The sequence below is a fragment of the Lactuca serriola genome, chromosome 8, assembly GCF_051521515.1.
Source record: "Lactuca serriola cultivar US96UC23 chromosome 8, Lser_US96UC23_V15, whole genome shotgun sequence".
Classification (NCBI taxonomy): domain Eukaryota; kingdom Viridiplantae; phylum Streptophyta; class Magnoliopsida; order Asterales; family Asteraceae; genus Lactuca; species Lactuca serriola.
The window spans coordinates 54,971,925-54,989,022 of record NC_136415.1 but is presented as its reverse complement, the minus strand read 5'-3'; the positions used below and the strand labels follow the sequence as shown (position 1 = coordinate 54,989,022).

Below are 17,098 nucleotides of genomic sequence, written 5' to 3'. Positions count from 1 at the left end.
GATTATCCAAGACCGAACAAGCATGATCTTTTCTTGTGAACTCCATGGCAACAGTTGATTTGTTTCCATTATGGAGATGTATAAGTAAATTGAATGTCACTCTTAAAAATTTAGTGGGTCATGAACATTGAATGTCACACGATCCGGAATGACATTTCAAACTACCATGTTAATCATATAACAACATTGCACACACTCCAAGGCATAGATTTCGGATACACGTTCTGGTCACAAATTTTAAGTTAAAACATTACACTATTAATATGCATCTACTATCCACTATATAACATATTATAAACAAAGTACATTTCAAAGTAATCACTTGAGAGTGAGTTCATTGGTGCTTTACATTGCGAAGAAGAAGATTGTTATGTCCATTTATTGAAGACCCATATTTCCACTCCCAGATAAAATGTCCGATGGCTTTTTCCAAGCAATGATGGACGCTGAATAAGCCAACATAAAAGACTCTAAAATGAGTTGGAAACTCAATCAACGTTCAAACGATCTAGCAAAAAAAGTAAATAAAAAAGAAAATTGGGTGTTTGAAACTTAGATAAAACTCAACGAGGCCGAGGAATGGATTCGAGATGCAAATGTGGAGATTGATAAGCTTCGAGCAAAATGGGACCGCCTTACAAATGTTGTTAGAATTAAAGGAGATTTTATCGACCATGAACAAAATATATATCCCTTACGATTTTTGAATTTGTGGAAATCTCTTTAAGTATGTAATAGCTTTTGTAACATTCGCTTAACTAATGCGAATAAAAAATACTGCCCTGTAAGATTCTTTTATATATTTAAGTTTAAAATGATATTACATTATCTAAAATTAGAGTTCATTTCCAGGATAACTAGTAACTTGCATGTAGACCTGACAATGGGGTGGGTTTGGAGCGAATCGACCTTGATCCAAACCCTTTTAACAAATTTTAAAATCCGATCCAAACCCGCTCCGTAACCTGCAGGGTTTTGAATAATCAAACTCATACCCTTATCCACTGAATCAGCAGATATCCAAACCCGCCCCGTAACCCGTACGTTTTTTGAATAATAAAACACATTTTACTTAAATCATAAAATCACATTTATTAAATAAAACTAAGTTTTGATTTAGAAAACACATTATGTACTCGATGACTTTCTATTGGAATTAAAATCATTATTTTAGTTACTTCTTATTGGTTTTTGACCGTCGATTGCATTGATAGAGAATAGAAATTACAAACTTTCTTCCGGTTGATAAATAACCTTATTGATTTATAAATGAAATTGGTGATTACATGATGAAATATAAATGAAATGAAATCATGAATCTTGGGAGAAGAGTAGAAAACTGGAAGTCTAGAAGTTGAGTCCTTGACTCCTATGTAAAAATAATTTAGTCTTTGACCTTTTATCTTTGGATTTCTGATTGGAATTTAATGTAAATTTTATGCAATATAAAATATAAATTTATATTTCTAAAATTTATATGGGGCGGGTTATAAACGGAGCGGATCGGTGCTGATCCATACCCGACCCTTTTAATAAAAGGGTTAGCGGGTACGGGTCGTTAACGGGTAAACGGATAAAAAACTATGCTCCAAACCCATATAATTTTTAAGGGTTTGGATCGAATCAGGGTCAAAACCCGCTACATTGCCAGGCCTACTTGCATGTATTGCAAATTAGCAGTGCATACATGATTTTTAAACAATTCCATGTAGATCTTAATTAGGCGGAACACGTTATCAGTTATTTGCACTTGTGTTTCTATTATTGCACTTGTCCTATGTGCTTGTTCGATGATATCCATTGTGTTCACAAACTATCGTATATCTCCAGGCATCGTAATGAGTATCATTTGTTTATTATACAACTCTAGTTTTCTATGCTCCTCGAATACAAAATACGGTTATGAGATTTCCACTATCACCATTCTCTCTTTTGCGTGTTGTTAATTACAAATAATTTGTAACGCAGTCGTATCAATAAGACCATGTTGGTCGTCCTCAAGACGTAGTATTTCATATTCTATTGACAAACACATCCTCATAACTCGATTCACTAGATACTGGAGACTATGATTAAAAAAATATAAAATGTATTATAAAAGTGAAATAGTTCCAAAAATAAAACCAAACAATATAAAGTGTATCCATAATAAAAATTATAAAATGTCAACTAGTCTTAAATAATAGGTTTGTCTAAATTTGTTTTTGGTGCTATCTTTTGGAGTTATATCTGCTTTCAATTTAAGATTTAATATCATTTTTGGTTTCCTTCTTAATTTTATGGTTGCCTTTGGTGGTTTAGTGTTTGATATATATATATATATATATATATATATATATATATATATATATATATATATATATATATATATATATATATATATATATATATATATATCAACATTTGCTTTTTTTTTATCTACAAAAACAATCTAACGAAATTTAATATTTAAATATAGTATCATAAAAAACAAATATTTATAACTCTTTTTTAAATTAAAGTTTAATTTTATCGGTCCCAATTTTAAAAGCTCCTATAGATGGTAAATAATTTCTTCGTCCGTAAAACATTTTTTTTAAAACATCTATGTAAATTGGTCTTCGAATGAACTACTTCTTATTTATGACTAAAATGTGGTATTGGTTTAACGCAAATCAATTTATATATTAATTTTACAATAGCGTAAACAAAAATAAAAGACATGTTAAACTACATTTCGGACTAACATACCGGATATGATCTTCGTATCTTGGACATTCCAGATTACGTTCTTCGTATTCCGAATTGATAATACCATTCGAGAATCACTTTAAATGGACAATCTAGAATTATTTTCTCTCTAGGGAGTGGTACTAACAGATTTTAAAAGTAGTTATATAGTCATAATAACTAAAAGTAAAAAAAAAAAAAAAAACCTACAAAAAATATCAAATCCCGAGTTGTTCTATGCAACCTAAAACACAGAAAATCGTTTGTAGACTAAAACACAAATAAATTAAACCGTAGAACTAACATTGTTTGTTGAATCTATGGTAGAAAAAACTTACAAATCTTCGAAAATTTGGTAGCAACAACTTCGGAATGTCATAGTATATAGAATGTTGATTCCGATTTGATGTGTGAGACCCATATATATAACATTAGACTACAGTATTAAGGTTGACCCGTTTTGGCCTGCTCCGGAATGACCATTCCGGAGAAAATGATTATTATTATTTTTTTAAATGTGATTATTATTAAAAAAAACACTCTAAAATATAATTAAATTACTTAATTTCCCTATAATAGTTTACATAAAATCATGGTTTATTTGTTCTAATTCGAATTAGATATCAATTTATGAAACCGATTAATGAATATCTTGTTGATTTCCGTATTAAAGAACAAAAAAATGCTTTATATATCTTTTTCATTAGCAGTGATAAATCTATTTTTTTTAAATCCTGTACACGAGTCATAAATATATGTAAAAATTACATTATCAAAGTATGCACAATGCATGATTCAATAGAACAAGATTTGAATGAGCTGGAATATCAAATTGACATATAATAAATTAAACACAATCATACTAAGATATTAATATGTCAAGTTGCATACAATGAATTTAGAGTTGAACGTGATAATATGATGTTTATGAAGTTCTTTAAACTTTATAAGCGTGCTCCGGATTATGTGGTTAATAACATTAAATATCCATGTTAACAATAATACATCTGTGCCGGTGGCTTGATTGGGTGTCCGTTTTCAGGTCGGCATGGAAGTTATCACCGAAGTTGGATTAAAACAAAGTCACACACTTAAACTGTCAAAATTACACTGAAGCCCCACAAGTTTCCTCCTATGCAAATAAATGGATCAAGAAAGTAAATCCATCATATCATCTTTTGGATTTTGGAACACTAAATTATGTTAACAATTCATGAAGAAAATGCCATCAAACTATCAAAAGAAACTTACCTCATCCCCCAATGGTAAAACTTCATTACTTTAAGGATTCAAAAGTTATTTTCAAAGTCAAAAGGGGTCTAATTGTAACAATAGTAAACCTAATCAGAACATTTTAACGAGTACTCATGGGTCTCTTTCTTGGTCATAAATTGAAAGTGTCAAGTTGGTTTTTTGTTGGTTGTCTTTGATCCTCCTACTTTGTATATTTAGCATCTTCTTCCTATTTCCAAATTGTACATAGTTTTCTTCCCAAAACACTAATAGCAAAAGAAAGAGAAGGCCATGGGAAGGAAGCTTGATGCTCTCCTTGGTCGGAAATTCAAAACATCAAAGCTTAAAACCACCGTAAACCTCGCCATCTCCCGCCTCTCATTCCTAAAAAAACAACCGCCTTGCAAGAGTCACAATTACCATCTCCGATGTCATCCAACTCCTCCGCCTTAACCACCACCAACAAGCCCTCCTTCAGGTATTCCTCAAATCTATCTAATTTATCTATCTATCTGTTTATCTGTTCATCTGTCTATCTATCTATCTATAATGAAACTGATATTTTTAGAATGGTGAAAAAATAGCAATTTTTTCTTTTAAAAAAAATAATAATGGTGTAAATATGACAGATTGAGCAAGTGATCAAGGACCAAAACATGTTGGATGTGTATGACATGATACATACCTATTGTTATCTCCTCATACAAATGATCAACCTCGTAGACCAAGTCAAGTATGTTTTTTTTTTTTGTATGCATGTCTCATCTTCCCCACTTTGAATAAAGGAAACAAAAATGTTTTAGTTACATATCTGAAGAATGTGTTTTTTATTCCACAGTGAATGTCCAAAAGAATTGGAAGATGCAGTATCAAATCTATTATATGCGGCTCCAAGATGTGGGGAGTTTCCAGAACTTCAAAAGATACGTGTGATTTTAACAAGGCGTTTTGGAAAGGAATTCGCTAATGATGCTAGCGAGTTACGAAGAAATTGTGGAGTTAGTCAAAAGGTTAGATTTAAAAGAAAAAATGATAGTCGTGTGTTTATATAATATGAAGGTTTTGTTACTTTAATTATTAAAGAACTTTTTTTTTTTATGGTTTTAGATGATACAAAAACTGTCACCCGCACAATCGACTTTGGAGTGCAGAATGAAGATGCTTACGGGCATTGCCAAAGAGAATGGTGTAATTTTGCAACTAGAGATATCTTCTTCCGAAATAAGAAAGGTTTGTAGAAAAATGTAATTAAATTAATAAATTACATTAAAAACTGTTAAAATTTGAATTAATGGTTGTAGGAGAAAGTGATGGAGAAAAAGAAATTTGGAAAGAAGATAAGCTTTTTTAAGTCGAAAAAATATAAAGATGCAACGCAAGATGCTTTTGAAGCAGAGGCTTATGTTTCAGCTGCCGCCAAAACATCAACCGAACTCACTCGCTCGGAATCATTTGCTTCAGATGATTCAGATTCAGATTCAAACGGAAATGAATTGTGTTATTCTGCTAAAGATTATAATACTTTAGAAGTGCAACAAGTAAATGTAAGAAAATAAGTTAAATTACAATGATCAAAAAGGTGTATAGGTAATAACCGGTAGAAGTAGCTTGTAGCTTTTATTTTTTTTAAGGGTTTCTTTTATTTATGGTGGTAGTTAAATGCTTTTTGGTATCTAAAAATATAAGAAATTTTGTAATAGGGTATTTTGTTGATATTCGAGATGTTTTGTAGAGCTTGAAATAGAAAACAATCAAGATTGCATTTTATTATTATTTTTTAGGTTTATAATATTTAATTTTTCATCAAAAACAATAATACAAGATACTCAAATCCAATACTATAAAAGTTAAATTCAAAACCAAAACTGAAATTAAGTACTTAATTTATCTTTCATAATTAAATATATATTAGTTTGTTTAATACTCAATAAAAGACAGGAATCTGAAATGTTTTTCCGAGATGTGTTTGGTATCGTATTTCAAATGCTTAGCGTTCTTTTTTTTTTTTTTTTTTTTTTTTTTAATTGATGGTGGTTTATATCGTTTTAGGTTTTACATAGAAAATACAATTTCATAGTCAAACGTGGTGAAATTAAAACATATAAATTTAACAATATAAAATGCACTATACGCCAATTGCCAAATCTAACCAAAGATATATTTGTACTAGTCTCATAACTATAGATCCTTTATTATACATGGGTATATTTACAAACTGATAAATATTAAATGTATGGTTGTTCATTATTTGGATAAAACCGAATTGTTCAATTGAACAATTTGATTCGGATATTTGGATTTTTAGATGACTTTTTAGCAAAATTAAATTATTATTTTGGATTTCGGATTGGTTACAACTATCATTATTTTTTGATTAACAAAACTTAGTGATGAACGTACAATGAATGAGAAGACAAGCGGAAACGGACAACAAGTTGCGCCCCTAAGCCTTTTTGTATGGTAAAACCAATTCGTTTGAAGACTACATCCATAAATCTAGGGATATACATTGCTATGCATGATCCGTTGTATTCTATTAAGAAGCTCCACCGTATCCGACGCAAGAAAATCAAATGTATCAAATGCAAATGGTATGAGCACGTGTTGATTTTCCATACACGATTTTCATGTTTGGTAACCTTGCACGTAGCAACTTTTAATGCAGCATGTCCTGCCGTATAACCCCCAACCCTCAAGCCTACGAGAGGGGATAAGGTCTATACATACGTGTTTCCCTCCAACCCATCCAAAGATCAAAACGCCAGTTGGTCTAAGGGTTAACCTTCCTTCTGTCGGGCCAGTCTAGAAATTCGTAGGAGCCTCTTTCTTGGCAGAAACCCCGACATGCTTAAATATGTCAACCAAAACATCTTTAACCATATCATGCCTGTATTTGAAACCCGTGAGTTCTTTTCAATGAATGCATGCTCTCCAAAAGAGTCCAAACATGTCTTGCGGCACACCAGACATATCTCGTCAGCTGGGAATATTGGAATCATGAGTCAATATTTGAGGATGGTACGATACTCCACATGAAACATGTTGGCAAAGCCCATCTATAGGGATAACTAGAAGAAAATCTTGAGCATGTGGTGCACGTAAACACTGGAAAGCTGCTTTCTGACAAGTTGTCACGATGAAAGCACTTCCATATCTTGGACAATTTTACTAAAAAGGACACTCGCCAGTGTACTCTGGGATTTAGGGAGGCGGTGTCCTTAGTAGTAAAGTTGCTAAGGTCAATGTCCGGAACCTTGTTACGAAGAGAAGCTAAGGCACAAGCATAATTAGAATCCATACCATATATGCCGCTATCCCGTAAGATGTGGTCTTGTAATACCCAAGATTGGGTCCTTAAGGCAACAAAAGCATATGAGATAGCCTCTACTACCGAGTACAAAACCCAAACCACCAAACCTAATGGGTAGAGAAGCAATTCGCTACTGTATGTCGCCAAAGAAAGGACCACCACAAACCACAATGTCCTCAATCGCCCCACATAACCCATTGTCAAATAACAACGTCGTCTACTACATGTGAAAAGGTTGACACGTCCTCAGCCTAAAAAAACCGAATAAGAGTTTATTATATATATATATATATATATATATATATATATATATTCAATGTACATCTTTTAATTAGTTATTAATTTACTAAATTGTATTTTTAAATAGATTAGAAGGTATTATCCAATAAAACACCTTAATATGTATTTCTCAAAAGTTTTTTATCTGCAAAATGTAAAATTATAATATATATATTTTGAATAGTTGTTCATAAATTTTAACTTCCAACCAAATAATTTATTTTTGTTTTGTGTTATATGTTTTCTTAAATGTCCTGCTTTTTTAAAATCGAATTGTAAAAACCAATTAAACCGAATTGCAATTTGGTTGGTTCAGATCAAATTTCAATTTAATTTGAACTATTAAAATTTATGTTTTGAAAACCGAAATTTATTTGGATTCACTTAATTTGAACGAATCAAACCGATCCATCCAAACGAACACGTCTAAACGGGATCATTTTAACAAGAATACATAAATGCCAACTACAATTGTAACACCCTGGATTCCCAAGTATTATTTTATTCTTTATTTTTGGGTGATTGTGAGGAGACTTGGCGAGTTGGAGTCCAAACTCGCCGAGTAGGATCGCGGTTTGTACGCGGGTTCGCGTCTGGACTCGGCGAGTCCAAAAGTGGACTCGGCGAGTCCACGCTGTTTAATGAAACCCTAATTTCCAGGGTTTGAGACCTATTTAAAGGGGCTTATGGCCGTCATTTGCGGCCACCAACCCCAGAGAGAAACCCTAAAGAGATTTTGAGCGTTTTGGGAGGGAGAAGAGGCCATTATTGACCCTTGAAGCTTTGTTTGGCAAGGCAAAGGAGATTCTATCTAAGAGGAGGCAAGCGAGGTGGACATCCTTCGATTTTGGAGCTTAGAGCATCATTTTGGAGGTATATTTTGGCTTCCTTTTCTGTTGTCATGATAAACATGGGGGTTAGGGTTTCTTGACCCCTTTGTTGGTTAGATTTGATGTCCATTTCGTCCCTATTTGTGATGAGGCTTGAGATGAGATCCATAGAGGTCCAGAGAAGCTTTATTCCTTAAGCTTTATGAGGATTCATGGGAGTTTTGACCTAGAGCTATGAGATATGGGGCTAAAACATCATTTAGGAGCTAATAGTTGTTGTTTGAGCACCAAGGTTTGGACTTTACGTGATTATCATGCCTGGGGAGGCCAGATCTATAATTGTATGGAATAGATCTGATCTCAGAAGTGAGTTTGAGTTATGCATGGCATGGACTCGGCGAGTAGCATGAAGTTTGCCCGTAACCACTCAGCGAGTGGTCTTGTCGAGTTGAGGGGTCGACTCAATGAGTCAGGGAGAGTCAGGGGGGACTGAGTCAAGCCGGAACTCGCCGAGTTGTTCTTGAGACTCGGCGAGTTGAGTCGTGGTGGCCCCGCGATTTATGCCAGGTGAAACTCGTTGAGTCAGAGAAATACTCGATGTGTCAAGAGAGGATCCAAGGGAGTCAAAGGACACATATAGACTCGCCGAGTCGCCCTAGTGCACTCGCTGAGTCCGGTCAAAGTTGACCGTTGACTTTTGTTGACTTTTAGGGTTTGGTCAGCGATGTGGCCTTTGGGCTAAGAGAGGGGTAAAATGGTCTTTTACCCTTAAGAGGGTGCCAAGAGAGGGTTGATTCTAGTCTCGAGAGTTATATTCATGAGAGTATTTGCCTTATGTGTTAGGCGGTGGCGAGTTCGAGATTCAAGTGTGGGGATATCTGCTTTCTGCTTGCCAGGTGAGTCTTCTCACTATACTTTACCTAGAGTGGTAACAGAGTTATGTGACAGAGTTATTGTATGCTATCTATGTGATGTGTGGCACCGCATTATTTCTACGTGATTTATGTTGTGTGTATATCAGAGATAGGACCAGAAGGTCCACAGAGCTAGGACCAGAGGGTCCGCAGAGTTAGGGCCCAAGGGCCCACAGAGTTATAGCCTCGAGTGGCTAATAGGTGCTATATATGGTATTTTTAGTATTATATTCCAGTGTACTTGTATGCTATTTACGTGTTGAGATTTATTGTGATATGTGATATGCATGATTCAAAGTTATAAGAGTTAGGACCTTTGGGTCCATAGAGTTAGGGTCAGAGGGCCCACAGAGAGCTGGGACTGGAGGGTGCCACTGAGACACACTGACCGGAGGGTCAGCAGAGATTATAGCCTCGAGTGGCTAATATGTGTTAGAGTGGTATTTTGGGGAACTCACTAAGCTTCGTGCTTACAGTGTTTTGTGTTATGTGTTTCAGGTTATCACAGAATCACGGGACGGCACCGGCTCGATTGTACACACCAGAGAAAGCGTTGTTTTGAGGATCCTGGTTTATTAATTGATTGAACAAAAGAGTCATGTATTGAAATATTAAACAAAAAGGAGATTTTTGTGAAAAGTGTTAAAGAGATAAACGATTTTAAATGAAAATTTTGTTTTGAAAATCTCGGTGTTACAACAATTCTACATGGAGATTTTCACCAAAGTTTTGATTAGAAACAAATTCACACGCTTTATTCGTTAAAACTACACAAAAAGCCTCTCAAATTTCCTCTTTTGCAATTTAAAACGGACCAAGAAAATAAATCCCTCGTTGCATCCATTTACGCAAATCTTCAAAGCAGTATCACATGAGGGTTCACAACAACCTCTTATACCCCCTTCGATCTATTGAAATGCTCATTTTTATGATAACAATTCATGCATAAAATGTCATCAAATGAATTAGGATTGAAAATGTTATTTTTAAATAAAAGTTCGGTTTTATTGTGCAAATGATAAAACCTAAAGAAATATTTAAACTAGTCACCATAGATCTATTTCATGGTCATAACTCAAAGCGTCATGTTGGTTTTTTGATGATTGTCTTTGACCCTCACTTACTTTGTATATTTTGCATCTTCTTCGTAACAACCTAACCCTCACCATCTCCCGCCTCTAACAACTCAAAAAGCATCGCCTTGCAAGGTTTACCATCGCCCTCTCCTCTACGAACCACCACCAACAGGCCCTCCTTCGGGTATATTTTATTATCTCTATATACGTATATCTGATTGTTTATCTGTTTATCCATCTGTCCGTCTATCCATCTATTTAATTATAGTGAACATAATTTTCTTGAATGATGAAAATATTGAAAAAAGTTTCATAGTTTTATATAATGGTGTAATTGTGATAGGTTGAGCAAGTGATCAAGGGCCAAAACATGTTGGATGTGTATGACATGATACATGGTTATTGCAATCTCCTCATACAAAGGATCAACCTCATAGAACAAGTCAAGTATTTTGTTTTTAACCTCTTTTCCTATTTTCTCACTTTTTATAAGCAAAAGAGTTATGTTTTACTTACTTTTTAAAGTTATAGGTTTTTTTCGTAGTGAATGTCCAAAAGAATTGGAAGAGGTAGTGTCAAATATATTACATGGGGATCCAAGATGTGGGGAGCTTTCGAAACTTCAAGTGATTCATGCAATTTTAACAAGGCGTTTTGGAATGGAATTCGCTAATGGTGCTAGCAAGTTATGAAGAAATTGTGGAGTTAGTCAAAATGTAAGATTTTTATGAAAAGAAAAATGATAGCCATGTTTTTTATCGAGGAAAGTTTCCAACATCATATTATCTTCAAGTTATTGTAGTGGAATTTATAAATTACATTAAGGATATGCAAGAAGATAAACGATTTAACCGGTTGAAGAGAATTGGAGAACTTACCAAAAGATGATTGAAGAACATAAACATATAATCTTTTCTAAGATTTATCTTCTCTTGAAACTTGCATTGATCTTAAATATTGCAACGAGTGTAGAACATACATTTTCAACAATGAAGAACGTAACAAAATGAGTGATCAATTTTTGAGTGATAGTTTCGTGTCATATATTGAAAAAATTGTTCTAGAGAGTATATTAGTAATGATATAATTATGAAAATATATCAAAATATAAGACCTCGGTTGCAATTGTAAGAACTTTAAATATTTTTTTGTTTATACTACTTGACCCACAACTAATATTTTTTAACTTTTTATTTTACGTCGGATTCACTTATATAATCAACCACGTTGTTTTCTATTTTAACCACTCTACGGCCTACCAATGGATTATGGGATAATGACTTGAAAGGGTAACTGACTTTCGACTTTTTTCACATTTAGTCACTAAACTTTTTTTCGTTATCTATTTGCCATTGAACTACTGAAACCGTTCACATTTTACCCTTATGACCGGATGTTACCGGTTATAAGGGTAAAATGTGAACAATTTCAATAGTTTAGTGGCAAATAGATAACGAAAAAAAGTTTAATGACTAAATGTGAACAAAATCGAAAGTTCGTTTCCCTCTAAAAAGTTCAATGACTAAATCTGAACAAACTTTCTATTGTATTATGTTTTAGCAAATTATTTATTTTTGTTTAATTGTAGCAACATTTGTTGATGAAGAAATCTATGAAATAAAAAAACAAAATGTAACATCCGGATTTCCAGGTATCATAATTTAAGTATTTTTATTTTGAGTTACGAAGAGAGACTCGACGAGTTGACGCCTCAACTCGTCGAGTAAGGTTGCGACTGATGAATCGGATTAATGAATGGACTCGATGAGTCGGTGAGGCGACTCGACGAGTCCGCGCTGTTGGCAGAAACCCTAAATCTTTGGGCCTGAGCCATATTTAAAGGCACTTATGGCCTTCAATTGCGACTACCTTTCCCATAAGTGAGAACCCTAGCAAGCTGGAGTGTGTAGAGTGAGAGGAAGAGCTATCTTGAGCTTTTTGGTGTGATTTTGCAAGAAAGGAGAAGAGTTCCAACAAGAGGAACCAAGGAAGGTTATTGTTCTGAGTTATTCAAGCAAGGAGCTTCATTCTGAGGTACAAAACTGAACCCTTTTCCTTCCCTATTGTGTAGATTCCATTTTGGGGTTAGGGCTTGAATCACTTCATCTTTGGGGTTTTGAATGCCTCAAACCCCTCTTGCAAGTTTGTGCTACAGATCTGGACCCTTCTAGGTCCAAAGAGCCGAGAATATGAAGCTTTAGTAGAGTAAACCTTGGGGTTTGAAGTTAGGAAGCATTTATGGGATTTTTATGGTATATATAGTTACTTTCATCTTACACATAGATATGAAGTATTTTATACAAATTACGTGCTATGTGTGCATATTGTTTGAATACTTGCTGTCTATGCTGGATGAACGATTTTATACATGTTTTAAAAGATTTAAACGGTATATTTATTTTATATCTACAAATATGTTGCGGATGAAAATGGGTAGATGAAATAGTTGGTGTGTGATGAAATAAAATGATGAGAGATACGTGATGATAGAAAGGTGATGATAATTAGGTAAATAGATGATGATGAATAGGTGATGTAGGATGAAAGGAGATACCATAACCTTAACCGACAATGTGGCGATGTTGTCATCTACCAGAGTATAGATGGCGACCACGGACTATTCTAGACAACCCAGTGGAAACACCAGCAGGCCCATAACCTGTAGGTGATGAATTACGAGTTCAGGTGATGTTGTAACTACGTATTCATGCGATGATACTCTAACCCTTTACTATGAATTACGAGTTCAGACGATGTTGTAACTACGTATTCATGGGATGTCACAAATTCTGCATGCCAAACCAATGGTCATAATTCAGATCAGTGCGAATGGTTCATTTTTTTTTGTAAAACCAAAATCACAAACCATTTGTTTTTTATTTCGGTTTCGGTTTTTTGTTTTTTTTAAATATATTTTCAGGGTTTTGTTTTTTTTTTTTTATTTTTTTTTTTTATTTTTTTTATTTCATAGATTTCTTCATCAACAAATGTTGCTACAATTTAACAAAAATAAATAATTTGCTAAAATATAATACAAGAGGAAGTTTGTTCATATTTAGTCATTGAACTTTTTAGAGGGAAACGAACTTTCGATTTTGTTCATATTTAGTTGCTAAACTTTTTTTCGTTATGTATTTGTCACTAAACTATTGAAACTGTTCACATTTTACCCTTATGACCGGTAACAGCCGGTCATAAGGGTAAAATGTGAACAGTTTAAATAGTTCAATGGCAAATAGATAACGAAAAAAAATTTAGTGACTAAATGTGAAAAAAATCGAAAATTCGTTACCTTTTCAAGTCATTATCCCATGGATTATACACAAATCAAAAGATGTGTGCATGGTTCTAATTTGTCAATACTTATAAATGAACAACCTTTTAATTTTCATGTTTTATAATATTCGTTTTGATAGGGTTTAAGTTTTAGCACCTCTTGTATCCATACGAACATGAAAAACAACATAGCAACATTTGTAATCCATGTACGTAGTGACAGTTACATTAATAAATTAAATGAAGTTACAATATAACACTAGCGTAATGAAATAATTGTATTAAAATTGCCTTGGTCCTGAGGAATTAAATATCCTCAAAGGCTCAGGACGAGCCAGAAAAAAAAAGGTCCTTATCATTATTATAAAGATTTATTTTTAAATAAAAATATATAATAAAAAAAATAAACTTTGTGCAGCTGTCCACTTTGCACCCTCATCGTCCCCATAAAAATTGGCTACGAAAGGAAGAAAAGAATAGGTAATTAAATTGTTGGTGGAGTTAGGTACGAATGGTTTAGAAATCGATGTTAATAAATTAAATATTGAAAATAATCCATCAAAATAAAGTAATAAACCTAAGATGATTAGATGAAGAAACCAACTAGATGATATAACACTATCTTACTTATGCCTTGCCATTTTTTCCATGTAAATAAAAATAAGTATGCCTGTTTTTCCAAGAACATGTTAACGTAAGTACACTTTAGCATAGTTTTTGAGCAATGGATTTGTCGAACCGCATAATGTGATATCTGGTGAGTTTGTTTTTTTTTTTTTTGGTTGAACGATTTAATATTGTGAAGTTAGGAGACTCTAGAAAAAGAGTAAATTTTACAAAGAGATCAATGTAAGGATTTCCAAGAAGCAATCTAATTTTTTTTTTAACACAAAGCTGACATTAAACATGAACAAACAGTGAAAGAAAAAATGACAAATAAAAATACACATGAGAATTATAATCAATTATAGCATTTTGCTATGGGGTTGCAGCACCGACCTATCTAACTCCATTCAGCCAAACTAATATCGTTTTTCCCCTCTGTTTGGTCCATTCGTATGTTTGTGAGATAATTGTGTCCGCAGTTCTTGTTGGATTGACCACCAATTTTTTTGAAAATTCTTGTTATCCAAATGTTCCATAACATAGAGTACACTATGGTTGTGAGGGCCTGTTTTTTCCTTTTTTTCCTTGTGCAAATCCCCCATGAATGGACAATAATGCCCCTATGCCCTAATGTTTGATCACTTGATGGAGATTTAAAATCACAGGAACTGAATAAAATATAGAAATTGTGTAGTTATATTATCTCCGTGTTATCCAGCCCTTTACGTTTGCATTGCCAAGAAAAACCGATGTTCTGATTAGAGTTATTGTAAGTATTGTTGGCTAAGTTTCATTATGAAATGAAAATTTCCTTAATCTTTTTTTTCTTTTTTTAATTTCTTTAGAGTTCAAGCAAATTTAAAAAAAAATCATCAAAACCCCTCATAGTTCCATTAAACCTGCTTTAATCAACAAATAAAAAAAACACGGATTGAACTGCACTATGATACCATGAAAATTGAGAGCCAACGATGGTTAATATTTTATCATTAATGAAAATATGATTACCATAAGAAGAAAATAGATATATAAATTTGAAATAACTAGGTCAACCCTAACTAAGAAAAAGTTCAACTAGGTAGACCAAAATTAAAGCACAACACAAATACGGAGTATATGCTAACATAAATACGGAGTATATGCTAACAATCTTTGTCCTAAGATAAAGTACATATTGAAAATTAACATAACTATCTCCCGTTTTTTAGAGGATTAGGTATGGGTCCGTTAAGATGGTGTTATAACAACTTATAACACCGGGAGAAATGGTGTTCATGATGTTATAACCATGCTATGAGGAGGTTAAGAGGAGAAAAATAAAGAGAGAAGAAATGTGCAGCCAATCAAAGTTCCCGTTTCAATATGTCATAACGCCAACAAGGTATGCCAGAACACCAAGGGGGAAATGATGTTCATGGTGTTATGACCATGTTATGAAACGCCACATCAGCAAAAATACCACTTCTCGTTGCCCATACCATATGCTCTAATGTTTTATCTTTAAAGTATTTAATTTTTCATCAAGACCGCAATACGTGGTCATATGCACATCAAAAAATATAAATTTACCGATTCAAAACACAACCCAACAAATTCAAAACCAAAACTACAACAATCAGTCAACATTCATATTTAACTAGTGAAATCCAAAATCCATAGAAATTCAATCATAGCCTTCAAGCATCCACAATGACATCATCTTTTTAGATTTCAAGCATCAGGATTTAAGGTTTGGGAAAGGTCGATCATAGTCCTTGTAAGCTGCAACAAATGCCATAATAGAATAGATTATGAGGCCTAATTTAAACTCTTATGAAATAAATATACTGTAGCAGTTAAAACTGGAAAAAAAATCAATAGAAAAACATGTAGCTTCATGGCTAGGCAACTAAAAGAAATACTAATCTGTCTCGGAGTCTAAATCTTCATGATAAGTACAATGTTCACCATGTTTGGCTACTTCGATATCCTAAACAATGATTATATTTTCAATGTAATTTTTTTTGAATTGAATAAAGTTGAAAAGAGAAAGGTAAGAACACAAAGAACATTACCTATTTAGTGATCCATAAGCTGAAAAAGCACCAACACACAGTGGTTGAACATTTCGGTTGTGGCTGGGCTAATAGGGTCAAAGTATAATGATGTTAAAGGCGCCAAAGTTCTGTTCCTGTTAATCTGAATTAGTGACCTTCTGAGCAACAATGGCATCCACATTACGTTGAGGTCAACACATTCAAAAGGTGTGAATTCAAAGTACATTGTTATTTACTGTATTTATAACCTAAATATGGAAAAGAACCAAATGACAATGTACTTTGGTTTTTGGTAAAGAATAGGAAAAAATATGTGTAAGTTCAAGTACATTGCTATTTAGGGCATTTAACTCCTAAAAATGGATGATGCACCTAATGGCAATGCAATTAGTTTTTTGAAAAAAAAATCAAAAGAAAAAAAAAATGTAAATTGGAAGTACATTACTATTTACTGCATTTACCACTTAAATATGGAAAATGAACCAAATGACATGTACTTTGGTTTTTGGTACAAAAATTAAAAGAAATTGCAAAAAAAGGAATAAAAGATGTAAATTCAAAGTACATTGCTATTTAGGGAATTTAACTCCTAAAAATGGATGATGCACCTGATACCAATGTAGTTAGTTTTTTGGAAAAAAGAAATCAAAAGAATATACAAAAAACAAAAAAAAAAAGAACATGTAAATTGGAAGTACATTGCTATTTACTGCATTTACCACATAAATATGGAAAATGAACCAAATGGCAATGTACTTTGGTTTTTGGTAAAGAAATTAAAAGAAATCACAAAAAAGGAAAAAAGAAAATAGGTGTAAAGTCAAAGTAC

The 17,098-nt window shown here is 33.2% G+C and overlaps 1 protein-coding gene across 1 annotated transcript; it reads left to right on the top strand.

Annotated features, from left to right (window-relative positions):
• Positions 1 to 4,124: 4,124 nt before the first annotated feature.
• Positions 4,125 to 5,709, top strand: LOC145071191 (uncharacterized). The gene is made up of 5 exons (XM_079018112.1): positions 4,125 to 4,420; positions 4,572 to 4,675; positions 4,781 to 4,952; positions 5,050 to 5,172; positions 5,244 to 5,709. The coding sequence occupies exons 2-5, from the start codon at positions 4,599 to 4,601 to the stop codon at positions 5,496 to 5,498; spliced, it is 627 nt and encodes a 208-aa protein (XP_078874238.1). The 5' UTR covers positions 4,125 to 4,420; positions 4,572 to 4,598; the 3' UTR covers positions 5,499 to 5,709.
• The last annotated feature ends 11,389 nt before the right edge of the window (positions 5,710 to 17,098 follow it).